The following is a 22,783-nucleotide window of genomic DNA, read 5'->3' on the forward strand; positions in this document are numbered from 1 at the left end:
GAAGAAGACGGTGGTGAGGGGAAGACGGTGGTGAGGGAAGACAGTGGTGAGGGAAGATGGTGGCGAGGGGGAGAAGATGGCGGCGAGGGGGAGACGGCGGTGAAGGGGGAGAAGACGGCGGCTCCCCACACACCGCAGCGGCTCCGACATGGCTTTATTGTCACGGGGCGCGCGGGCCCCCAGACACGGGCTAGGCGGCTCTCCCGCCACGGGGCCGCTGGGGCTCAGGGCTGCCCCGCGGCAGCTGGGACGCTGTCGAGGAGCTGCTGGCGAAGGCTTGCTCGAGCTGGGGGGCGAGAGGGGGCGGTGAGGGGCTGCCCCGCGCCTGCCCCCCCCCCCCCCCCAGCCCGTCCCCACGGCCGCCCCCCACCTGCAGGACGAGGGTGCGGTTGTGGGGGCCGTCGTGGGGGCCCAGCTCCTGCCCCACGGCCAGCGTCACCCGGCTCGGGCTGGGGGGGCCCAGCCCGGCGCGGTGCCGCCCCAGCTCTGGGGAGGGGAAGGCGGCGTCAGTGGGGCAGAGCCTGCGGGGCGGGGAGGGGGCTGCTGCGGGGCGGGCGCAGGGCACTTGTGGGGCGGGTGTGGGGCACTGTGGGGCGGGGCACCCACCACTGGTGGGCGGGGGTAGTGCTGGGGCTCTGGTGGGGCGGGTCCAGGGCCGCTATGGGGTTGTTCTGGGGTATTTATGGGGCACTGAGGGGGCAGGTGCAGGACAGTTATGGGGCAGCTGTGGGGCACCTCTGGGCACCGATGGGGCACTTGTGGGGCGGGTCAGGGCCGCTATGGGGCATTATGGGGCAGCTATGGGGCACTTGTGGGGCAGGTGCGGGACAGCTATGGGGCAGGTGTGGGGCACCAGCGGGGCCCTCGTGGGCGGGTCCAGGACTGCTATGGGGCTGTTAGGGGGCAGCTATGGGGCACTTATGCGGCAGGTGCAGGACAGCCATGGGGCAGCTATGGGGCATCTCTGGGGCACCGACGGGGCCCTCGTGGGCGGGTCCAGGACTGCTACGGGGCACCGATGGGGTCAGTATGGGGCACTGACGGGGCCCTCGTGGGGCGGCGGCGGGGCGGGGCACTCACCCTCCGGAAGCGCTGGGCGTCGAAGGCCTGCACCAGCTCCCCGGCGGGCAGGGCGGCGCCGCGGGCGGGGGCCCCGGCGTGGGGGGCGCGCAGTGCAGCCCCCCGGCCCCCGCCCCCGGCCCCGCCCCGGGCCGGCGCCGCAGGAAGAGCCCGCGGCGGGCGCTGGCCAGCAGCAGCCCCGGGCGCAGGCCGGCCAGCAGCCGCCCCAGGGCGGGGGGGGCGGCGCCCGGCAGCGCCTCGGCGCGGGCAGCAGCAGCAGGCGGGGCAGCAGCCCGGGGCGGGGCGGGGCGGCGCCCGGCGGCGCGGGGGGCCCCAGCAGGTACTCGCCGGGGGGCAGCCAGCCCTGCCAGGCCAGCGCCCCCCCCAGCCAGAGCCGCAGGCCCAGGCAGGCGCCGCCTGCGCGGGGGGAGCGGTCGGGCGGGGCCGGGACACGCCCGGGACACGCCCGCCGCGGGGGAGCCGCCACCCCCCTCCCTAGAACGGGCCAGGGCTAAGGGGGGGCGGGGCTAGAGGGAGGGGTGGGGAGGGGTGGGGCCAAAAGGAGGGGCGAGGGTGTTGTCAGAGAGGGGCGGGGCTAAAGGGAAGGGCGAGGGTGGAGTCAGGGGACACGCCCACTGCGGGGAACCGCCCACACGCCTCCCCCCGGGAAGGGGCCAGGGCTGGGGCGGGGCTAGAGGGAGGGGTGGGGTCGGGGAGGGGCGGGGCTAAAGGGAGGAGTGAGGGTGGAGTCAGGGGGACACGCCCACCGCGGGGGAACCGCCCACCCCCCCTGGGAAGGGCCAGGGCTAAGGGGGGTTTGGGAGGGGTGGGGCCAAGCGAAGGGGCGGGGCCAGAGCTAAGGGAGGGGTGGGGCGGGGCTACAGGGAAGGGTGGGGTCAGGGAGGGGTGGGGCCAAAGGGAGGGGTGAGGGTGGAGTCAGGGGGACACGCCCACCGCGGGGGAACCACCCATCCCTCCTGGGAAGGGGCCAGGGTAAGGGGGGGCGGGGCTAGAGAGAAGGGTGGGGTCGGGGTGGAGTCAGAGAGGGGCGGGGCCACAGGAGGGGCAGAGCCAGGGATGTGGTGGGGTCTGGGCTGGGGTGTGGTCGCAGGAGAGGGCGTGGCCGGGGGTGAGGTCGCAAGGGCTGGGGGTGGGGCTAAGCACCCGGGGGCGGGGCTTACCCTGTGCAGGCGGGAGGGGCTCAGGGCTGTCCACCATGATGTCCAGTTTCAGGGGGGCCGGGGGCGGGGCCTCAGCTGGAGGGGGGCGGGGTCAGACGCGGCGGCCACACCCCCAGCTCCTCCCTCCACCGCCCCCCCCACCCCCCAGCTCTCACCGAGCCCCTCCTCGGGGCGGGGCTCCTCGGGCGGCTCCGCCTCCTGCTCCGCCTCCTGCTCCGCCTCCTCCTCTTGGCCGGGGGGCGACGCCTGCGGGCGGGGTTCGCCGCCGCCCCCCGCCGCGGGGCCGAGCGCCGCCTCCCGGGGGGTCCGCGAGCCCCCGCGCCTGGGGGGCTGTGTGCCTGCGGGGCCCACGCGTGGGTGCCCCGCCTCCGCGTGCCCGTCCCGCCCCCCCAGTTTGGGTCCCCCGCACCCGCTGCCCACCCCACCCCCCCCCCCCGGGGTCCCCCCGGCTCTGGCGTCCCCCAGCCCCCGCCCCGCCGCGCCCATCCCGTCCCGTCCCCGCCCCACCTCGCGGCGCAGGCGGCGGCAGCAGGCGGTACACCTTGTACGGGCGGGGCCCCTCCAGGCGGGAGCGGGCCGGCAGCTCCTGGAACTCGGGGCTCTTGTTGAGGGCGCAGCGCAGCCGCGTCTTCCAGCCGGCGGGGTCGGGCCGCGCCCCGGGGCGGAGCCGCCCCTTGAACTCCGCCCACGCCTGCCACGCCCGCGCGGGGAGGAGGCGTGACCGGGGCGGTGACGGGCGCCCGCCCGCCCGGGCCCCGCCCCGGCCCCACCCACCCCGGCCCCGCCTACACAGGCTCCGCCCTTGTCACCCGGCGGCGGGTAGTGCCGGCCCCGCCCACCCGGGCCCCGCCCCTGGCCCCACCCACCCCGGCCCCACCTACACAGGCTCCGCCCTTGTCACCCGGCAGCGGGTAGTGCCGGCCCCGCCCCTCACCCGGCAGAGGGCAGCGCTGGCCCCGCCCACCCCCACAGGCTCCGCCCCGGCCCCACCCGCCCCGACCCCGCCCCGGTCCCCCGGCAGCAGGCACTGCCGGCCCCGCCCCTCCCCCGGCAGCAGGCACTGCTGGCCCCGCCCGCCCCGGCCCCACCCCCACAGGCCCCGCCCCTCACCTGGCAGAGGGCGGTGCCGGCACCGCCCCTGGCCCCGCCCTTCCCCGCGTGCTGCCAGGGGATGCGCAGCGCCGAGCGCCCGGCGTCGTCCCACACCAGCCCCGCGAAGCGCCCGCTCTCCACCTGCGCCACCAGCCAGGGCCGCAGCCGGCGCCCGCCCCCCCCCGCCATCCTGGGGACCGGGACGGGGCCCTGCCGACGGGGGGAGGGGACACCGTGACGGGGGGGACGGGGACACCGGGGACGTGGGGACAGGGGACACCGTGTCTGGGGGGACGGGGACACCAGGGACGTGGGGACGGGGCCACTGGGGCCGTGGGGACAGAGGATGTGGGGACACCAGACCCAGGGACTGTGGGGACAGGGACACCGGGGCCGTGGGGCCACCGGGGCCGTGGGGACGGGGACAGCCCGTCTGGGGGTACGCAGCGACAGGGGCGTGGGGACAGGGGACACCAGAGCCACGGGGACAGGGACTGCAGGAGTATGGGGACACTGGGGCTGTGGGGACACCCGATCCGTGGGGACAGGGACACCCCCTCTGGGGGGGGGGACAGGGGACACAGGGACATCAGGTCCAGGGGACAGGGACAGCAAGGCCATGGGGACACCGGGGCCGTGGGGACACCCGATCCATGGGGACAGGGCCACCGGGGCCGTGGGGACGGGGACACCCCGTCTGGGGGTACGCAGCGACAGGGGCGTGGGGACAGGGGGACACCAGAGCCACGGGGACAGGGACAGCAGGGACAACCATGGGGACCCCGGGGCCGTGGGGACACAGGGACGGGGCTGTTGGGGCCCCGCTGCCGCCGCTCACCTCCGCTCCCCGCTGCTCTTCCGCGAAATCACGTGACCCAGCCCCGCCCCTCGCCCCGCCCCCGGCACGCAGACACTGGAGGGAGGGGCCGTCACCGCCTTTATTGCTCCGCCCCCCTCCCGCGGGGGGCGTGGTCAGCGGCGCGGGGGGGGGCGCGTCCCCAGGGGCGCCTCCCGCGCCAGCAGGCGGCGCAGGCGCGCTCCGTACTCCTCCTCGCTCTCCTGGGCGGCGCGGGGCGGCCTCCCGCCCGGCAGGTGGCGCTCGGCGGCCGCGTGCAGCTCGGCCGGCGTGTACAGCAGCGCCGGGTCCAGGCGGTGCTCGTTGATCAGCCGCACCAGGTACTCGGTGTAGTGCCCCCTGCCGGCCGGGAGGTCAGCCCGCCCCGCCGCCACACCCCCTCGGGACCCCCGAGTGCCCCATAGCGACCCCCCAGAGAGCCCTCAAGGCCCCATAGGGACCCCCAGGTGCCCCACAGGGACCCCAAAGAGACTCGTGGGGACCCCCAAGTGCCCCATAGGAGCCCCAAATGCCCCACAGGGGCCCTGAAGGTCCCCAAATGCTCCTCTAGGGACCCCCAAGTGCCGCATAGGGACCCGAAGAGACCCACAGAGACCCCCCGCTGCCCCATAGGGACCCCAAAGAAACCCATAGGGACCCCCAGAGAGCCCTCAAGGCCCCATAGGGACCCCCAGGGTCCCCAGATACTTCCCCAGGGCCCCCCAAGTGCCCCCCAGGGCCCCCCAAGTGCCCCCCACTCACCGGCAGAGCCCGGCGTGCCCCGGGGGGGTCTCCCTGCCGCAGGGCTCGTCCCGCAGCCCCGCCGGCGTCTCCTTCTGCTCCAGCACCCCGCAGCCGCCTGCGCCCACAGCCTCAGCGCCCGCCCCTGCCCCACGGGCAGGCGTGGGGCTGCCCCACGCTTGGGGGGCACGGGGGGAGGGGGGGAGGGATGGGGGGGGTTACGGGGGGTCCCCACCTCCGGGCACGGGTCGGGCTCCGGCCGGCGGCTCCGTGTCGAAGGGCACCCCCCCCTCCTGGGGGGCAGGATGGGGGTCAGAGAGACCCACAGCGACCACGGACTGCTCCCTAGAGACCCGCACCTGCCCCACAGTGACCCCCAACTGCCCCATAGAGACCCACACACCTGCTGCACACCGACCCCCAAGTGCCCCCCTGTAGCAAAATGCCCCATAGAGACCCAGAGCGGCCCCACAGCAACGCCCAAGCGCCCCACAGAGACCCCCCGCTGCCCCACAGTGACCCCTCAATTGCCCCACTGTAGCAGAGCGCCCCATAGAGACCCACAGCTGCCCCACAGGGACCAGCAACTGCCCCACACAGACCCGCAGGTGCCCCATAGCAACCAACTGCCCCACGGCCTGTCCCAGCAGCAACCCTCAAGTGCCCCATAGAGACCCACGGCTGCCCCATAGCGACCCCCCACTGCCCCACAGGGACCTTCAGGTGCCCCCCGGAGACCCCAAGCGCCCCACCGTAGCGAAGCACCCCACGGACACCCCCGGCTGCCCCACAGCCTGTCCCAGCCGCCCCGCAGCGACCCCCAAGCGCGCCCCCGCCGCCCCCCAAGACTCCCCCCCAAGCCCTCCCCGGAGCACGGCCCCACACGGCCGCCCCACGGCCGCCCCACGCACCCGGAGGAGGCGCTGGAGGCGGGGGGGCTCCCAGTCGCGCAGGTAGAAGAGGCAGTCGCGGGGGTGGTGGCCGTGCAGGGACCCCCGCAGGGGACAGCCCCGCTCGGGGCAGCGCTGGGGCAGCGCCAGCCGTGGGCGCCCGCCCCATAGGGCCCCCGCCCCATAGGGACTCCCCCCCCCCCCCCCCCAGATCCTCCCGCCCCACGAGGGTCCCACCAGTGACCCTCCCTACCCCATAGCGAACCCCGGGAGACCTCCCCCTGCCCCCCAGAGACCCCCCCAGGGAGACCCCCGCCCCACAGGGACCCCCCGCCGCCCCCCACAGGGCCCCCCCCGAACAGAACACCCCACAGAGCCCCCCACAAAGACCCGGCAGAGCCCCCCCCTGCCCCACAGAGCCCTCCTCTGCCCCACAGAGCTCCCCCTGCCCCACAGAGCCCCCCCTGCCCCAGAGCCCCCCTCTGCCCCACAGAGAATCCCTCCGCCCCACTCACGTCCTTGGCGTGGAAGGGGCCGTAGCAGCCGCTGCAGAAGTGGTGGCGGCACTGGGAGCACTGGAAGTGCATGCAGCCCCCCCGGGCCAGCGCGTACCACACCCCGCACTGCGGGCACGCTGTGGGGCAGCCGTGGGGCAGCCGTGGGGCAGGGCCGTACCCACGGCGACCGCCCCCCCGCCGCCGCGCCGTGGGGCGGGGACGCCCCCGGCCCCGCCGCCGCGGGGCACCCACCGATGCCGTGCTCCTGCAGGAAGGCCGCCAGCCCCACGGGCGCCGCTTGGGGGTCGCGGGCGCCCAGCCGGGCCCCGAACTCGGCGCAGGAGAGGGTCGCGTGCTGGGGGTCCCACTGCGGGCGGGGCCGGCGTCACCCCACGGCGAGCCCCGGCACTCCATAGCGGCCCCGCACCCCACCCCACGCGAGCCCCGGGACCCCCGGCTGCCCCACGGGGACGCACGCTGCCCCATAGGGCCCCCCCGCCTGCCCCATAAAGAGCCCCCACCCCATAGGGCCCCCCATCTGCCCCATGGCGACCCCCCCGCCCCATAGGGACCCCTCTATCTGCCCCATAAAGAGCCCCACCCCATAGGGGCCTCCCCCACCCCATAGTGACCCCCATCACCCCATAGAAACCCCTCATCCTGACCCATAGGCCCCCCACCCCATGGGGACCGTCCATCTGCCCCAGAGCAGCCCCTGTCACCCCACAGGAACCCATCTGCCCCATAGCGACCACCATCACCCCATACGAACCCCCCATCCTGACCCATAGCCCCCCCCCATGGGGCCCCGCACCCCCGGCAGGGCCCCACAGCTGCCCCACACCCCCCCGGGCCCCGCACCGGGCGCTGGCAGCGGGGGCAGAAGCGCTGGTGGCACTGGGGGCACTGGGCCGGGCCCTGCTCCGCCTCGAAGATGAACCCGAACGAGCACTGGGGGGGCAGGGGGGCGGGCGGGGGTCACCCCACGGCGCCCCAGCCCCACAGATCCCCCCCGAGAGAACAGCCGGCCCCACACATCCCCCCCAAACAAGACACGCAGCCTCAGAGACCCCCCAGCCCCACAGCTCCCCCCTGCCCTATGCAGAGCTCCAGCCCCCTAAAGCCCCCCCAGCCCCACAGAAAGCCCCTAGAGCTCCCCTGACCTATAGAGACCCCCCCAGCCCCATAGATCCCCCTCAAAGAGAACCCGCAGCCCCACAGACCCCCCCAATATACATCCCCCACCCCCGCAGCCCCATAGTTCCCTCAAAATACATCTCCCCGCTCCCCCCCCCCCCCCCCAGATCCCCCTCCCAGCCCCACAGATCCCCCCAACATCCATCTCCAAGCCACCCAGCCTTATATCTCCCCCAGCCCCACAGCTCCCCCCCCAACCCTATATCTCCCCCCCCAGCCCCACAGCTGCCCCCCAGCTGCCCCCACCTGGATGCACCAGATGAACTTGGGGTCCCGCATGAGCTCCAGCTCCGTCAGCTTCTGGGTGAAGAGCTGGTAGGTGTCGGGGTCCAGGCACTGCCGCAGCTGGGGGGCACGGGCGTGGGGAGCGGGGTCAGACCCCCCAAACCCCCCCAAAACCCCCCCCCAGCCCCCCCCCCGGGCCCCACCTGGATGTCGAGGGTGGAGAAGTAGGAGAGGCGCTGGGCCTCGTCGGCCAGGTCGGGGCGGGCGCAGGCGGGGCAGACCAGGTCGCCCACGCGCCGCTCCTTCACCCCGATGGTGAAGTGCAGGCGGAAGCACTCGGGGCACAGCGGGCACTCGCACGACGTCAGCCACTGCATCTGCGCCCCCGCCGGCACCCCGACCCCGTGGGGACCCCGGCCTCCAACCGGGGACCCCCCCACCGCGGACCCCGACCCCCCACTGGGGGACCCCGACCTCCCACTGGGACCCCCCGACCTCCAACTGGGGACCCCGACCCCCCCTGAGGGTCCCCAGGCTCAAACTGGAGACCCCAACCTCCAACTGGGGACCCTGACCCCCCAATGGGGGACCCCGACCTCCAACTGGGGATCCCCACCCTCAAACTGGGGACCCCAATGCGCCATGGGGACCCTGACCCCCCACTGGGACCCCCCAATCTCCAACCGGGGACCCCGACCCCCCACTGGGACCCTGACCCCCCACTGAGGGACCCTGACCTCCAACTGGGGGACCCCGACCCCCCACTGGGACCCCAACCTCAAACCGGGGTCCCCACCCTCACCCAGGGTCCCCACTTCTCTGGGGGTCCCCACCCTCTGAGGGTCCTTGCCCGGGGGTGTCCCCCCCCCTTAGGGGTTCCCTCACCCCCTTAGGGGTCCCCCCTCCCTCCCACGGTCCCGTCCCCCCCCTTAGGGGTCCCCCCACCCTCTGAGGGTCCCCCCCCGCCCCCCGGTCCCGTACCTGCTGCCGGGGCAGCCCCCAGCCGCACACGGCGCACTCGCAGCGCAGGCGGCGGCGCAGGACGGCGCGGTCGGGGCAGTGGCCCACGGCCTCCACCAGCTCGCCCAGGCCCCGGGGGCCGCGGCCCAGCCCCAGCTCCCGCCCCAGCGTGGCCACCAGCTGCGCCCGGCCCCAGCTGGCCACCCCCAGCGTGGCCAGCACTCGCCGCGCCACTGCCTGCGGGCCGGCCCCCCCGCTCAGCCGGGGCCCGCACAGCCAGCCCCGAGCCCTCCTCATCGCCCCACGACCCCCCAGTAACTCCCAGTCACCCCACACCCCCTGCCTGTAACTCTACACCCCCTCCCAGTAACTCCCAGTAACCCCACACCCCCTCCCCGTAACCCCACACCCCCTCCCAGTAACTCCCAGTAACCCCACACCCCCTCCCAGTAACTCTCAGTCACCCACACCCCCTCCTAGTAACCCCACACCCCCTCCCAGTAACTCCCAGTCACCCCGCACCTCCTCTCAGTCACCCCAGACTCCAACCTAGTAACTCCCAATAACCCAAAACCCCTTGCCAGTAACCCCAAACCCCTTCCCAGCACCTCCCAGTAACCTCACACCCGTCCCAGTGGCCCCCAAACCCCTTCCCAGTCCCCCCAGTCCCTCCCAATCCCCCCCAGCCCCTCCCACTCCCCTCCCAGCCCCCTCCTATCCCCCCCAATCCCCCCCCAGTCCCTCCCAATCCCCTCCCAGTCATCCCCAGTCCTCTCCCAGTCCCTCCCCAGTCCCCCCCCAGTCCCGGAGCCCACCTGCTGGTCGGGGCAGTCGAAGTCGAGGGGCGGCTGCTGGGGCTGCCACACCCGCCGCTGGAAGGGCTGCAGCCGCCGCCGCTGCAGGTCGCCCAGCGCCCCCCACACGGCCCCTCCGTTCTGGTAGAGGGCGGCGCCCGCCGCGCCCCGCTCCGGGAACCCCAGCGCCGCCAGCGCCCGCAGCTGCCGCCGCGGCGTCACCACGGGGGACGCGCCCGGGGACACGCCCCGGCACGCCCCGCCCACTGCGCGCTGAGCCCCGCCCCCCCGCAGGCACCCGCCGGCAAGGCCAGCCCCGCCCCCGCGCTAAGCCCCGCCCCGGCCTCCAAGCCCCGCCCCCCGGCTCCCCTGCAGGGCACCACGGGGGAGGCTGCCCCGCCCTGTAGCCCCGCCCCCAAGCCCTAAGCCCCGCCCACAGGCCCTAAGCCCCGCCCCCTCAGCGATCAGCAAACTCCCCTGCAGGGCACCACAGCCACCACCCCCCGTCCCGTAGCCCCGCCCACCCTCCAAGCCCCGCCCCCACCCTCCAAGCCACACCCCCTCTCCCCCTCCCAGCTCCCTTCCAGGGCCCCACAGGGGAGGAACCGCCCCAACCTGTAGCCCCGCCCTCATGCTAAGCTCCACCCCCCACCCAAAGCTCCACCCCCGCACCAAGCCACACCCCCTGGCTCCTCCCAGCTCCCTTCCAAGGCCCCACAGGGAAGAAGCGCCCTGCCCCGTAGCCCCGCCCCCACCCCAAGCCCCGCCCCCACCCAGCCACACCCGCCGTCCCCCTCCCAGCTCCCCCCCCCCCCCAGGGCACAGCAGGGGACCCCCAGCCCGGCCCCGCCCTCCCCGGCCCCGCCCCCGGCCCCGCCCTCCCCGGCCCCGCCCCCGCCTACCTGCCTCCGGCGGGCGCCCAGGCAGGCCTCCAGGGCGCGCTGGGGGTGGGCGTGGGCGCGGGCCCAGGCGCGGGCGGCCTCCCGCAGGGACAGGGCCCCCAGCGGCCCCCCCGGCTCGGCCGCCCCCCGCCGCCCTGCCGCCCCCGCCAGCGCCCCCAGCGCCGCCCCCAGCCCCGCCCGCGCCCGCGCCACCGCCGCCCCCGCCGGGCCCCCCAGCGCCGCCGCCCCCGCCACCACCGCCTCCGCCGGCACCCCCTGCGCCTCCGCCGCCTGCGCAGCGAGACGGGGCGGGTGTCCCCGGGCCGCCACCGGCACCGCCCCGGGGCACCCCGACCCTGGGGGCACCCCGATCCCTGGGGGCACCCCGACCCCTGGGGGCACCCCCAAACTCCTGGGGGCACCCCCAAACTCCTGGGGGCACCCCCAAACTTTGGGGATGCTCGTGGGGGCACCCCGACCCTGGGAGCACCCCGACCCCTGGGGGCACCCCAAACCCCTGGGGGCACCCCCGGGGCACCTCGAACTTTGGGGACGCTCGTGGGGGCACCCCGACCCTGGGGGCACCCCAAACCCCTGGGGACACCCCGACCCCTAGGGACACCCATGGGGTACCCGAATCCTGGGGACACCCATGAGGCACCCCAAAACCCACGGAGGCACCCAAACCCCTGGGGACACCCCCGGGGCGCCCAAAACCCATGGGAACACCCTTGGAGACACCCCAAAGCCCCTGGGGACACCCCAAAAGCCCCTAGGAACACCCCTGGGGGCACCCAAAAGCCCCGGTGACACCCCGGGGGGCACCGACGGCCACCCCAAACCCACGGGGACGCCCTCGGGGGCACCACGGGGCAACCCCAAGGACCTGGGGACGCCCCACAGCCTGGGGGCGCCCGCGGGGTCCCCGAGAGCCACCCAAAACCTCGGGGGACCCCCCCCCCCCCCCCCAAACCCCGAGGACCCCGTCAGAAGCCCCCCCCAAGGGCCACCCGTCCCCCCAGGGACCCCCCAGCCCCTCGGGGACCCCGGGACCGGCGGGAGCTCACCCTGACGAGGGCGACGAGGCGGCGGCCGTCCTCCCGCAGCCGCTCCTGCCGCCGCCGCTCGGCCTCCTGGGAGGGGCTGGGGGCGGGGGGCTCCCCCGCCCGCTTGGGTCCCCCCGGCGTCGCCGTCGCCGCGGGGCGGGGGGAGGCGGGGGGCGGCGTCGGCGTCCCCCCGGTGCGGTGACAGACCTCGCACACCCGCCCCGAGCCCTCGTTCCAGTAGGTGCAGTGGGGGCACTGCCAGCCCTGGGGGGGGGGCAGGGCAGGGGCTGGATGCCGGGGTCCCCCCAGGGGGTGGGGGTCCCCCCCGACCCCCGGGACCCCCAGGAGCACCCCCGGGCGCCCCCCGGACTGACCTGTGGGGCGGGGGGCGGCCGCCGGGCCAGGCGGGGACGCTCGCAGACCCCGCAGAGGACGCTGGGGCCGGGGTTGAGGAAGGTGCAGGAGGCGCAGGCCCAGCCCCCGCCCTCGCTGCCGCCGGGGGGCTGCCCCATGGCGGTCGGGGGCTGCCCCACGGCGCCGGGGGGCGGGCAGGCCCCGTATGGCCACGGGGACAGCGACGAGCTGTGGGGGGAACAACAAGCGTGACGCACCCTATAGATCCCCGTAGCCCCCCCCGGTCCCCCTGTGGGGCTGCTACAGGGGATTTGCGGGGGGACGTGGGGGGTCCCATGGGGCTATAGGGCATTTGGGGGGGATATGGGGCTGCTATAGGGGATTTGGGGTGGTATGTGGGCCCCATGGGGCTATAGGGCATTTGGGGGGGGATATGGGGCTGCTATAGGGGACTTGGGGTAGTATGGGGATCGCATGGCGCTATAGGAAGATTCTGTGGCCCGATATGAGATTGCTATAGGGGATTTGTGGTGGTATGAGAACGCCATGGCGCTATAGGAAGATTTTGCGGCCTGATATGGGGCTGCTATAGGGGATTTGGGGTGATATGGGGGTCCCATGAGAATATAAGGGATTCGGGAGAGAATATGGGGCTGCTATAGGGAATTTACAGTGGTAAGGGGGTCCCACGAGGCTATAGGGAATTTGTAGAGCCATATAGCGCTGTTACAGGGGATTTGAGGTGGTGTGGGGACCCCACGGCGCTATAGGAAGATTTTGCAGCAGGATGTGGGGCTGCTATAGGGGATTTGGGGGGTCCCATGGGGCTATAAAGGATCCCAACAGAACGATATAGGGAGAGTCTCCCCCCAAAGAGGATCTTGGGGGTCTATAGGGGATGTGGGGGGGCTATAGGGATCCCCCAGGCCGCAGGGGATGCTGGGGGGGCTGTGGGGCTCCCGTGGGGCACAGGGACGCGTAGGGGTGCTATAGGGGTGTCGGGTAGGGGTGCGGCAGGGCTCTCCGCTTCGGGGCGCTATAGGGGATGCGCGGGGGTGCTATAGGGGCGTCGGTGCGGGGGTGCCACGCGTCACCTGGGATCCCCTCGGGGGGGGCTGGGCGGGCGCCGGGGGACGCAGTCGGGGCGGGGCCGGCCGGGGGGGGTCCCTCCTGGGGGCGGGACCCTCAGCACCTACGCAGCCCTATAGAGCTCCTACAGACCCTCTATAGACCCCCCCGGCCCCATGCCAGACGCCATAGACACTCCCCAATTACAGACAAACTCTACAGCTTCTATAGAAACCTCTCAAGTCCTACAGAGCCGCCCACATCCCATACAGCTTCTATAGATCCACTGCCAGACCCCACATAGCCCCTGCCCGCCCATACAGAGCCCCCCCCCCCCAGCCCCTATAGAACCACCCCCAAACTCCCCACAGTCTCCATACAGGCTTTATAAAACTTATAGAACCCCACCCAGGCCCTACAGAGCCACCACTCGCCCCTATAGAATTCCCGTAGCCTCTACAGTACCACCCCCCAGCCCATATAGAACTCTCCCTGACCCCATAGATTTCACAAGCTCTCTATAGAGGCCCCCTCCAAACTCTCACAACCTTTATAGTATCTGTGTGATACCGCACAACCACATACGTAGCCTTATAGATTCTATATAGCTACTATATACTTATAGCTCTACCCATGTAAAGCCCCCCCAGGCCCCATAGAGACCCCCCAGACCCCCCACAGCCCCTATAGACTATTCCCACCCCCCCCCAGTCGCACACCTGTCGCTATAGAGCCCCTATAGAGCCCCCCCAAACCCCTTAACTCCCCTGTGCCCTATAGAGCCCCCCCAAACCCCATAGCCCTCCCCATCCCCTATAGAGCCCCTATAGACCCCCCAGACCCCGTAACCCCCCCCCATCCCCTATAGAACTCCTATAGCCCCTGTACCTGCAGAGCTCTCCCCATCCGTTATGGGCAGCGAGTCGGGCACCAGCGGCCCCTGGGGTGGGGAGAGGAGCCCCGCCCAGTTCACACCAGTATGGACCAGTTTGGCCCCACGGCCCCCCCCAGTACATCCCCGGGCACCCCCAGTGCCCCGCCCACCCCTCCCAGTGCATCCCCACCCCCTCCCAGTCCCTCCCAGTATAGCCCCGCACTCCCCCCAGCAGCTCACAGTCTCTCCCAGTACAGCGCTCTGCTCCTCCCAGTCCCTCCCAGTACAGCGCTCTGCCCCTCCCAATCCCTCCCAGTCTCTCCCAGTACAGCCCTCTGCTACTCCCAGTCCCTCCCAGTCCCCGCTCACCTCAGCCCCCCCTGCCAGGATGTCAGTGAAGAACTGGGGGTTCGGGTGCTGGTCCTGGGGGGGGAAGAGTCAGAGCCTGCCCAGTGCCCCCCAGTATGCCCCAGTGCCCCTCCCAGTGCCCCCCCGTATGTCCCAATGCCCCCCAGTACATTTCAGTGATCCTCCCGCTGCCAGCCATAACGTCCCAGTAACCACCCAGTCCCTCTCAGCAACCGCCAGTTTCTCCCAGTGCTCCCCAGTTTACCCCAGTGACCGCTGCAGTCCCTCCCAGTATCCCCCAGTCCGTCCCAATGACCCTCCCAGTGCCCTCCAGACCCTCCCAGTGCCCCCCAGTTTATGCCAGTGACCTCCCAGTCCCTCCCAATCACCTTCCCAGTGCCCCCCAGTTTACCCCAGCGACCTCTGCAGTCCCTCCCAGCACCCCCCAATCCCTCCCAGTGCCCCCCAGTTTATCCCAGTGGCCTCCCAGTTTCTCCCAATCCCTCCCAGCACCCCCCAGTCTACCCCAGCACCCCCCAGCGCTCACGGCCAGCAGGAGGTCCAGCTCGGCGCGCAGCAGCAGGACGTCGGCGGTGACGGCGGCCACGCGGGGGCCGTGGGGCGCCCCCGCCCCCGGGGGGAAGCTCAGCCCCTCCCCCGTCTCCTCCGTGTACCCCAACAGCCGCAGCACCCCCCGGCCCCCCTGCGGGGGGGCACCGTCACAGGGGGCACTGGGGCGCTGCGGGGGGGACGAGGGTGCCCCGGGGGGACTGGGGTGATACGGGGGGGACTGGGGTGCCCCAGGGGGGATTGGGGTGATGTGGGGGGGGGACTGGGGTCCTGTAGGGGAGTATTGGGGTCCTGTAGGGGAGTATTGGGGTGCCCCGGGGGGAACTGGGGTGCCCCGGGGGGAACTGGGGTCCTGTAGGGGGATATTGGGGTGCCCCGGGGGGAACTGGGGTGATATGGGGGGGACTGGGGTGCTATAGGGAGTATTGGGGTGCCCCAGGGTCGTACTGGGGCTCCCCAGGGAGAATTGGGGTGGTCAAGAGAGCTACTGGGGCGTTGCTGGGGTCATCCAAGTGACCTAGAAGGAATAAGGGGGCATCCCACCAAAAATCGGGGTGACCGCGCTGGGTATTGGGGTGTTACAGGGGGTACCGACGTACCATACGAAGTACTGGGGTGTACCGAGCAGAATTGGGGTGCTATAGCACGATATCGGGGTGCCCCAAATACAGTTACAGTGCCACAAAGCCGATATCGGGGTGCTGCGGGGAGGTACTGGGGGCCCGGGGGGGACTGGGGTGGCATTCGGGTCCTCTAGAGGGGACAGCGGGGTGCCCTGGGGGGACCCAGGACATTTTGGGGTGTCTCAGGACAGACCCGGGGCGCCGCACAGAAAAATCGGGGTGCTACAAGGGGATACAGGGGCGATCTGGGGGCACGCCGCGGGGTATCGGCACGGGCTGGCAAAGCACGGGCTCCACAGAGGGACATTGGGGGGTCCCAGCGGGGTGGGGGGGAGGTTTTGGGGGCGCGGGGGGGGTTCGGGGTACCTGTATGGCGCCGACGGTGCTGCGGAAGACGGGGTTGCCGAAGCGGACGGTGCGCCAGTGCCGGGGGGGCCGGGGCTGCAGCAGGTTGCGGCCGTACTTCTCCAGGATGCTCAGCGCCGTCCGCAGCCCCCCCAGCCCCTGCGGCAGCTGCCCTGGCTCCTGGGGGAACGGGCGTCAGGGGCACCCCAAATCCCAGCCACCCCCCCAGTGCCCCCTCACCTCGCTGACCCCCCAGTATTGCCCCGTTAACCCCCAAAATCGCCCCCCCCCATCATTGACACCGCCCCGCTGCCGCCCCCAAATCCCCCCATGGCCCCCCAACTCACCCCACTGCCCCCCAGACTCCCCGCAATACCCCACTGCCCCCCCAAACCACCCTGTTGCCCCCCCAACCCCTAAATCCGCCCACTGCCCCCCTAAATCACTGCACTGTACCCCAAAACCGCCCCATGCCCCCCCAGACCCCTAAACCCACCCACTGCCCCTCTAAGTCATCTCACTGCTCCCCTAAATCCACCTACTGCCCCCCTAAATCACCTCACTGCCCCCCTGACCCCTAAACCCACCCACTGCCCCCCTAAATCACCTCACTGCCCCCCCAGACCCCAAAATCCACCCACTGCCCCCCTAAATCCACCCACTGTCCCCTAAATTACCTCACTGCCCCTCAAGACCCCGAAATCCACCCACTGCCCCCCTAAATCACCCCACTGTGCCCCAGAACCACCCCATGGCCCCCCCAGACCCCAAAATCCACCCCAAACACCTAAACCCACCCACTGCCCCCCTAAATCACCTCACTGCCCCCCAAAATCCACCCACTGCCCCCAAAATCACCTCACTGCCCCCCCAAACCAATCGCCCCCCTCCTCCCCCCCCAGCCCCCCCATACCCCATTCCCCCCCTGCCTATTTTGGGGTCCCCCCTCCCCGTACCAGGCGCAGGTTGTCCCGCAGCAGCCGGGCCCCGTCCAGGTGCCGGCACTTGGCGGGGGGGGGCAAAGGGACCCCCAAAAGCGGGCGCAGCTCGGCCGGCGTCGCCTCCCCGGGGTCCCGGGCCAGAGCCGCCTCCAGCGCCGCCCGCAGTGCCCCCAGGCTGGGTGGGGGGGACCCCTCAGAGCCCCCCGGGGTCGGGGGGGACCCCTCGGGGGTCTGGGGTGAGCCCCCTGGGTTGGGGGGTGCCCCCTCGGAGGCGCCCGTGATGTGGGGGGACCCCTCAGGGTTGGGGGGTGACCTCTTGGAGGCCTCCGCGATGTGGGGGGACCCCTCGGAGGACCCCGCGATGTGGGGGGACCCCTCAGGATCTTGGGGTGCCCCCTCGGAGACGTCCGCGATGCGGGGTGACCCCCCTGGGTTGGGGGGTGCCCCCTGGGAGCCCCCCTCCACCGGCATGGGGGCACGGGGCTCAGCCTCTTCCGCCATCAGCGCCCGAGGGCTGCAAAACGGGGAGACAGAGGGATTTGGGGGGGGTTAACGAGGGTAACGAGCTGTCAGCGGGGCAGCGCCCGTAGTAATGGGGTCCCCAAGGGGTCCTTGCCCCGCTGCCCCCCAAAACCCTCTGGCGGGGGGTCCCCACCACCCGGCGGGAGGGGTCCCTGCAGGGCTGTCCCGTCCCCCCACTGCCGGGGGGAGGGGTCCTGTCAGGAAAGGGCCCCTGACCCCCCCGGGGGTCCCCGTGTGAGGAAGAGAGCGGCCAGAGCGGGTTTGTGAGGGTCCGGGGGTACCAGGGAGAACTCGGGGCCCCATCGCGGGGGTCCCAGGAGGAGCCGGGGTGGGGGAGGGAAGCACACACCGGGGAGCCCCGGCCTACCTCAGGGGCCGGGGGCGGGGAGAGGCGGCGGCGGCGGCAGCGACCGCCCCGACCGACGGCGCCTTCAAAATGGCGGCGGCGGCGGAAGAGGGGAAGACAGCGGCTTCCCGCCCGACCGACGTCACGCGGCCCGGCCACGCCCCCGAACGGGCTGCCCTCACCCGCTATGGCGGAGCGCTGCGTCGCCCGCCTGCGCATGCGCCGCCGCTCTTGGCCACGCCCCCTGCCGGGCAGCCCGCGCCTGCCGGGGCGGAGCGCGGCGTCGCCGGCTCCGCGCCCCTCGCGCATGCGCGACACCGCCGGTCCGCCCTCAGCCCCGCCCCTTCTCCCCTCTCTCCTCAGGCCACCATGATGGCGGCGGCGGCGGCCCCGCGGCTCCGGCCGCTCCTCCGGGCCCTGCGGGCACAGGTGAGCCGGGGGGGGGCATAGGGGGACCTCCGCGGTGACGTCCAGCCGCTCTGCTGACGTCACGCCCGCGCCGTGGCGTCACTCCGATCGGGTGAGGTTGCCCGGCGGCCGTGAGGTGGGGGGGGGTCCTCTCCTCCCGCTCCCCCTCTCCCTCCTTCTCCGCCTTTCTCTGTCCCCTCTCTTTGTCGTGACGTCGCCGGGAGCCATGACGTCACGGCAAGCTCCCCCCCCTCCCCCCGGGGGGGGATCGCGCGGATTCATTGTGTCGTGTCCCTCGCGGTTTTCCCCTCTTCTGAGGCGATTTCCCGCGCTTTTTGAAGAATTACGTCACGGCCGGCTCTGACGTCGCACCCCTAGCAGTGTTCTGTTGTGGGGGGCGAGCGTCGGTCTCCGCGGCGACGTCATGGAGGTCACGACCTTGTCGGTGCTCTGCAGAGGGAGGGCGCAGGGGCCTAGCTGCCTGGGTGGGAGGGGCGGGCGCTGATGATGTCATGCTGAGGGCCGTGACATCACACGTACCCTCCCCCTTGCTCCCTCCCCCCAGACGCTGCGGGGGCCCCTCTGGCCCCGGAGACCCCCCCTGGGGCTGGGCCCTGCGCCCCGAGCCCTCGCCAGCACCGCCAGCGCCCAGGTGAGGGGGCTCGGGGGGGCTGTGGGGCAGAGGGGGGGCACAGTCAGGTCTCTGGGGGGGCGTGGGGGAGGATGGGGGCACGTTGGGGGGCTGTGGGGCAGATCAGGTGGATTCCGGGGGTCTGGGGGGCAGGACGGGGGGTCTGGGGGGGCCACGGGGCAGGACGGGGGGCTCTGGGGCGGCTGTGGGGCAGACCCCCGTGTAACACCCCCTTCTCTTCCCCCTGCCAGACAGCCTGCCCGGCCCCCCCGGCTGCCGTGGGGCAGGAGCCCCCCGCCGTGGGGCGGACGGAGCCTGCGGTGGGGCAGAGCCCCCCCTCCACGGGTCAGGAGCCCCCAGCCGTGGGTCAGGAGCCCCCCGCCCTGGCTCTAGAGCCCCCCGCCGTGGGGCTGGAGGAGGAGGTGCGGCTGGAGGACTTGGGGCTGGGGGCCTTCACCCCCGTGGGGCTGGTGCAAAACTTCCTGCAGTTCCTGCACCTCGACGTGGGGCTGCCCTGGTGGGGGGCCATCGCCGTCGGTGAGCGGGGCTGGGGGGGGGCGGCCGGCCGGCCGGGGGGGTGAGCTCGGCGGGGCCCCGTAGCCCGCCCTGACCCCCGCGGTGCCCCCCAGGGACGCTGGGGGCCCGGCTGGCCCTGCTGCCGCTGCTGGTGCGGGGCCAGCGCGAGGCGGCCCGGCTGGCCACCCACATGCCCCAGCTCCAGCTCCTCTCCCAGCGCCTGGCCGAGGCGCGCCGGGGCAGCGACCAGTTCCAGGGTAGGCGGGGCTTCGCCCGGGGGGCGGGGCCTACGGCGGGGGCGGGGCTCTGGCTGAGGGGGTGGGGCTTGTGGGGAGGGGCGGGGCTGGCAAAAGGGGGCAGCAATGCCTGGGGGGGGGGGGGGCTTGCTGCAGGCTGGGGCGGGGCTCAGGGTGAGGGGGTGGGGTTTATGGGAAGGGGTGGGGCTTGTGGAGCAGGGGCGGGGCCGGCAAAAGGGGGCAGCAATGCCTGGGCGGGGCTTACTGCAGGCTGGGGTGGGGCTCAGGGTGAGGGGGCGGGGTTTATGGGGAGGGGCGGGGCCTGAGGAAGGGGGCAGCAATGCCTGGGTGGGGCTTTGAGTGAGTGGGTGGGGCTTGTGGAGGGGGCGGGGCTTGTGGATGAGAGTTGTGGCTTGTAATGGAGCAGCAATGTCTGGGCGGGGCTTGGGATGAGTAGGCGGGGCTTTTGGAGCAGGGGCGTGGTCTGCGAGCTGGGGCGGGGCTTCCAATTGGGTGCTTGCTGCAGGCTGTGGGCGGGCTCTGGGGGGACAGGGGTGGGGCCTCAGGGCAAGGGGCGTGGCTTTAGCAGTGGGTGGGTGTGGGAAGGGGGCAGGGCCTCGACGCTGGAGGCGGGGCTGTGGTGGAGGAGGGGCTTCTGGAGCCTGTGTGGGCGGGGCCTGGCCCAGTGGGGCGGGGCTTTAAGGGCAGTTGGGGGTTTAAAGCAACAGTGGCTTTTATGTAAAGGGGAGGGGCCCTGACTTTTTGGGAGGGGTGGGGCTGGCAGGCAGGGGGCGTGGCTTCTCAAGCCCCGCCTCCTCTCACGCCCCGCCCTCCCGCAGTGGCCCGCGCCTACTCGGAGCTGGCGGCCTACCAGAAGCGCCACGACGTCAACCCCCTGCGCGGCTTCCTCGTGCCCCTGGTGCAGGTGAGGGGGGGCCCGGGGGGACCCCGGCGTCCCCGGGGGGGGGACACACACACGCCCCGGCGTCCGGGCCCCCCTGTCTGAGGGCGGGGGGTCGGCCAGACCCCCCTCTTCGTCTCTTTCTTCCTAGCGCTGCAGAAGATGGCGGCGGCGCCGGTGCCGGGGCTGCATCGGGGGGGCCTGGCCTGGTTCCCCGACCTGGCGGCCCCCGACCCCTACTACGTCCTGCCGCTGCTGGTCACCGCCTCCACCTGGCTCGTGCTCGAGGTGCGGGGGCCTACGTAAACACGGGGGGGGGGGGAGGTCCTGTAGGCCCTATGTAAACACGGGGAGTAGGAAACTTAATATAGGCTCTATGTAAACGCAGGGAACAGGGGAATTTCTGTAGGTCCTGCATAAACACGAGGGTCAGCAGAGTTTCTGTAGGGTCTATGTAAACACGAGGGGGGAGGCGGGTTTCTGTAGGTCCTATATAAACACGGGGGTGGAGGGGGTTCTGTAGGCCCTACGTAAACACGGGGCGCAGGGAGGTTTCTGTGGGCCCTACATAAACAAGGAGGCTGGGGGGGGTTGTAGGCCTTACGTAAACGCGGGGCGTGGGGCGGGTTTGTGTAGGTCCTATGTAAACATGGGGGGCGCGGGCGGTGCTGTAGGTCCCACGTAAACACGGGGGGGGGCGGAGGCTGGTGACACGGGGGGGGGGGGCGGAGGCTGGTGTCGCCCCTACATGAACAGGAGGGTGGGGGGCAGTTTCTGTAGGCCCTACGTAAACAGGCCCTGCCTGCAGGTGGGGGCGGAGACAGGCGTGGCCAGCCCGGGGCAGGGGCGGTGCGGCAGGTGCTGCGGCTCCTCCCCCTCTTCTTCCTCCCCTTCATCCTCCACTTCCCCACGGTGAGGGGCAGGCGTGGGGGGCGGGGCTTGATCGGGGGGGAGGGGCTTGTGCGGGGGGCGGGGCTGTGGGAGCAGAGGGTGGGACCCTGGGGGGTGGGGAGAGGCTGTGCTGTGAAGGGGGCGGGGCCTCCTGGCAGTGGGTGGGGCCTCTGGCAGGGGGGCGGGGGTGTTCTACCAGGGGCGTGGCTTATTCACAGGTGGGCGGGGCTTTCTGAGCAGTGGGCGGGGACCCCCTTTGCAGTTGGTGGGGCCTGCTGGGATGGGGGTGGAGCCTCCATGCTGTGGGAGGGAGCATCCTGGGGTGGGGTGGAGCCTCCTTGTTGTGGGAGGGGCATCCTGGGGGTGGGGTCTCTGCCAGTGGGAGGAGCCTCCGCAGTGGGAGGAGCCTCTTCTGGGACTTGTCTAGAGTGGGTGGTGCCTCTGGTGGGTGTGGCTTCTGCAGTGGGCGTGGCATGGGAGGGTCAGTGCCCTCCCCTGCTGGGTGGAGCCCTTCCCCCTTGGGTGGGCGTGTCCGGAGTGGGGGGCGTGGTCTCACAGTGGGCGTGGCCAGCGCTGCAGTAGCCCACCCTTTGGGGGGGACAGGAACCCCCCCGCCTGGGCCCCGCCCCGCGGGCGTGTCCCCGCCAGGATGGGCGTGCCCGGGCGCTGAGCGGGCGTGTCCCCGGGGCAGGCGGTGTTCACCTATTGGCTGACGTCGAACACCTTCAGCCTGGCGCAGACGGGGCTGCTGCGGGTGCCCGCCCTGCGCGCCCGCCTCCGCGTGCCCCCCCCCGGCGCCGCGGCCCCCGCCACCCCCGGGCCCCGGCGGGGCATCCTGGGCCGCCTGCGGCAGGGTGAGCGGGGGACGGGGGCGCCGAGCTGCCGGGGGCCTTGCGGGGGGACGGGGAGGGGGGGGTTGGGGGGTCTCGGGAGCAGACGGGGTCACAGGGGGCTGTATGGGATCTATGGGGGTGCTTTTGGGGGGCTGTAGGGTGAGTGGGGGGGGCTTTGGGAGGGGTTGTGGGGGGCTACGGGGGTCACGGGTTATGGGGGATGGTGGGGGGGGTCTTTGGGGGGGTCTTTGAGGTGTTGTGGGGGTTACAGGGGTGATGGGGGGGCGATGGGGGCCGGGGAGGTCACTGGGGGGCTGGTGGGGGGCTGGAGAAGGTCCCCGGTGGGGCATTAGGGAGGTTATGGGGCACTTTTGGGGGGCAGGGGGGGTTGTGGGGGGCTCCATGGTTATGGGGGTCCCACGCACCCCCCCCCCGCCGGCCCCCCCGGCTGACGGGGGCGGGGGCAGAGTGGCGGGAGGCGCGGGCGGCGCAGCGCGGCGAGGAGCGGCAATGGCGGCTGCGGCACCACCTCGACCTGGCCGCCAAGGGTGAGCGGGCGCGGCGGCGGCGGCGCGGGTGGGGGGGAGCGGCGTCGCGGGGGGTCCCCGTGGTACCAGGGGCTGCGCCACGAGGCGCTCTCTGGCACGGGGACCCCTCGCACCAGCCCCTCCCTGACACCCCCCCCCCCCCCCCCCCCAAACAGGGCCGCTGCGGCAGACCTTCGCCCACAACCCCCTGGCACCCCCGGGGGGGGCCCCCCCCCGCCCCCCCGGCCCCCCCCAAGCGCCCCTGGAAGGAGACACTGGGCTGAGGGGGGGCACCCTAATAAAAACACCCCCCCACACCGCCCGTGCCTGTGCTTCGTGGGGGCTCAACGCCGATTAGGGGGGCGGGGGGGGGGGGGTGAAACCGGTTTCGGGGGGGCGCAACTTCGGGCTTGATGGGGGGGGGGGGGGGGCAGGAAGCGCGATGGGGCCC

General features: G+C 72.8%; 4 protein-coding genes across 5 annotated transcripts in view; 2 read left to right on the top strand and 2 right to left on the bottom strand.

The window, feature by feature from the left end:
- IPO4 (importin 4) overlaps positions 1-2,279 on the top strand; it is a 14,143-nt gene extending 11,864 nt beyond the window's left edge. The window contains exons 27-28 of the mRNA XM_075490730.1: positions 2,176-2,188; positions 2,250-2,279. Of these exons, the coding sequence (XP_075346845.1) occupies positions 2,176-2,188; positions 2,250-2,279 (43 nt within the window). The remainder of the gene's footprint in view (positions 1-2,175; positions 2,189-2,249) is intronic.
- Positions 2,280-2,288: 9 nt separating this feature from the next.
- Positions 2,289-3,534, bottom strand: IRF9 (interferon regulatory factor 9). The gene is made up of 3 exons (XM_075490731.1): positions 3,351-3,534; positions 2,396-2,578; positions 2,289-2,315 (listed from the first exon to the last, which is right to left on the bottom strand). Exons 1-3 carry the CDS (start codon positions 3,519-3,521, stop codon positions 2,289-2,291), a joined length of 381 nt encoding a protein of 126 aa, XP_075346846.1. The 5' UTR covers positions 3,522-3,534.
- A 718-nt stretch (positions 3,535-4,252) lies between these two features.
- Positions 4,253-17,508, bottom strand: RNF31 (ring finger protein 31). 2 transcript variants are annotated; one of them, XM_075490764.1, is made up of 22 exons: positions 17,411-17,508; positions 16,733-17,035; positions 16,537-16,702; positions 15,602-15,760; positions 14,590-14,745; positions 14,064-14,117; positions 13,709-13,760; positions 12,847-12,922; positions 11,773-11,980; positions 11,420-11,662; positions 10,374-10,643; positions 9,493-9,675; positions 8,699-8,914; positions 7,921-8,094; positions 7,739-7,837; positions 7,157-7,246; positions 6,548-6,662; positions 6,314-6,432; positions 5,820-5,933; positions 5,144-5,201; positions 4,930-5,026; positions 4,253-4,527 (listed from the first exon to the last, which is right to left on the bottom strand). In XM_075490764.1, exons 2-22 carry the CDS (start codon positions 17,020-17,022, stop codon positions 4,305-4,307), a joined length of 3,162 nt encoding a protein of 1,053 aa, XP_075346879.1. In that variant the 5' UTR covers positions 17,023-17,035; positions 17,411-17,508; the 3' UTR covers positions 4,253-4,304. The 2 variants fall into 2 exon arrangements, with proteins under 2 accessions (XP_075346879.1, XP_075346878.1); XM_075490763.1 differs by having other exon boundaries at positions 10,374-10,708; positions 11,398-11,662.
- OXA1L (OXA1L mitochondrial inner membrane insertase) lies at positions 17,480-22,690 on the top strand. The gene is given in 11 exon segments (XM_075490733.1): positions 17,480-17,818; positions 18,363-18,449; positions 18,680-18,965; positions 19,058-19,201; positions 20,020-20,105; positions 20,205-20,369; positions 20,890-20,926; positions 20,929-20,993; positions 21,664-21,826; positions 22,273-22,353; positions 22,509-22,690. Coding segments are annotated over 11 exon segments (1,635 nt in total).
- Positions 22,691-22,783: the final 93 nt, after the last annotated feature.

Source organism: Mycteria americana, unplaced genomic scaffold, assembly GCF_035582795.1.
Source record: "Mycteria americana isolate JAX WOST 10 ecotype Jacksonville Zoo and Gardens unplaced genomic scaffold, USCA_MyAme_1.0 Scaffold_98, whole genome shotgun sequence".
Taxonomy (NCBI): domain Eukaryota; kingdom Metazoa; phylum Chordata; class Aves; order Ciconiiformes; family Ciconiidae; genus Mycteria; species Mycteria americana.

Coding starts and splice junctions, on each gene's coding strand:
- RNF31 (XM_075490763.1), bottom strand. CDS start 17,022: ATGGCGGAAGAGGCTGAGCCCCGTGCCCCCATGCCGGTGGAGGGGGGC. Junction 14,118..14,589: donor AGCTGGACCTCCTGCTGGCC/GTGAGCGCTGGG, acceptor TTCCCCCCCCAG/GACCAGCACCCGAACCCCCA. Junction 8,915..9,492: donor TCGACTGCCCCGACCAGCAG/GTGGGCTCCGGG, acceptor GCCGGCCCGCAG/GCAGTGGCGCGGCGAGTGCT.
- IRF9 (XM_075490731.1), bottom strand. CDS start 3,521: ATGGCGGGGGGGGGCGGGCGCCGGCTGCGGCCCTGGCTGGTGGCGCAG. Junction 2,579..3,350: donor CCGGCACCGCCCTCTGCCAG/GTGAGGGGCGGG, acceptor TGGGCCCCGCAG/GCACACAGCCCCCCAGGCGC. Junction 2,316..2,395: donor CCGCCCCGAGGAGGGGCTCG/GTGAGAGCTGGG, acceptor GCCCCCCTCCAG/CTGAGGCCCCGCCCCCGGCC.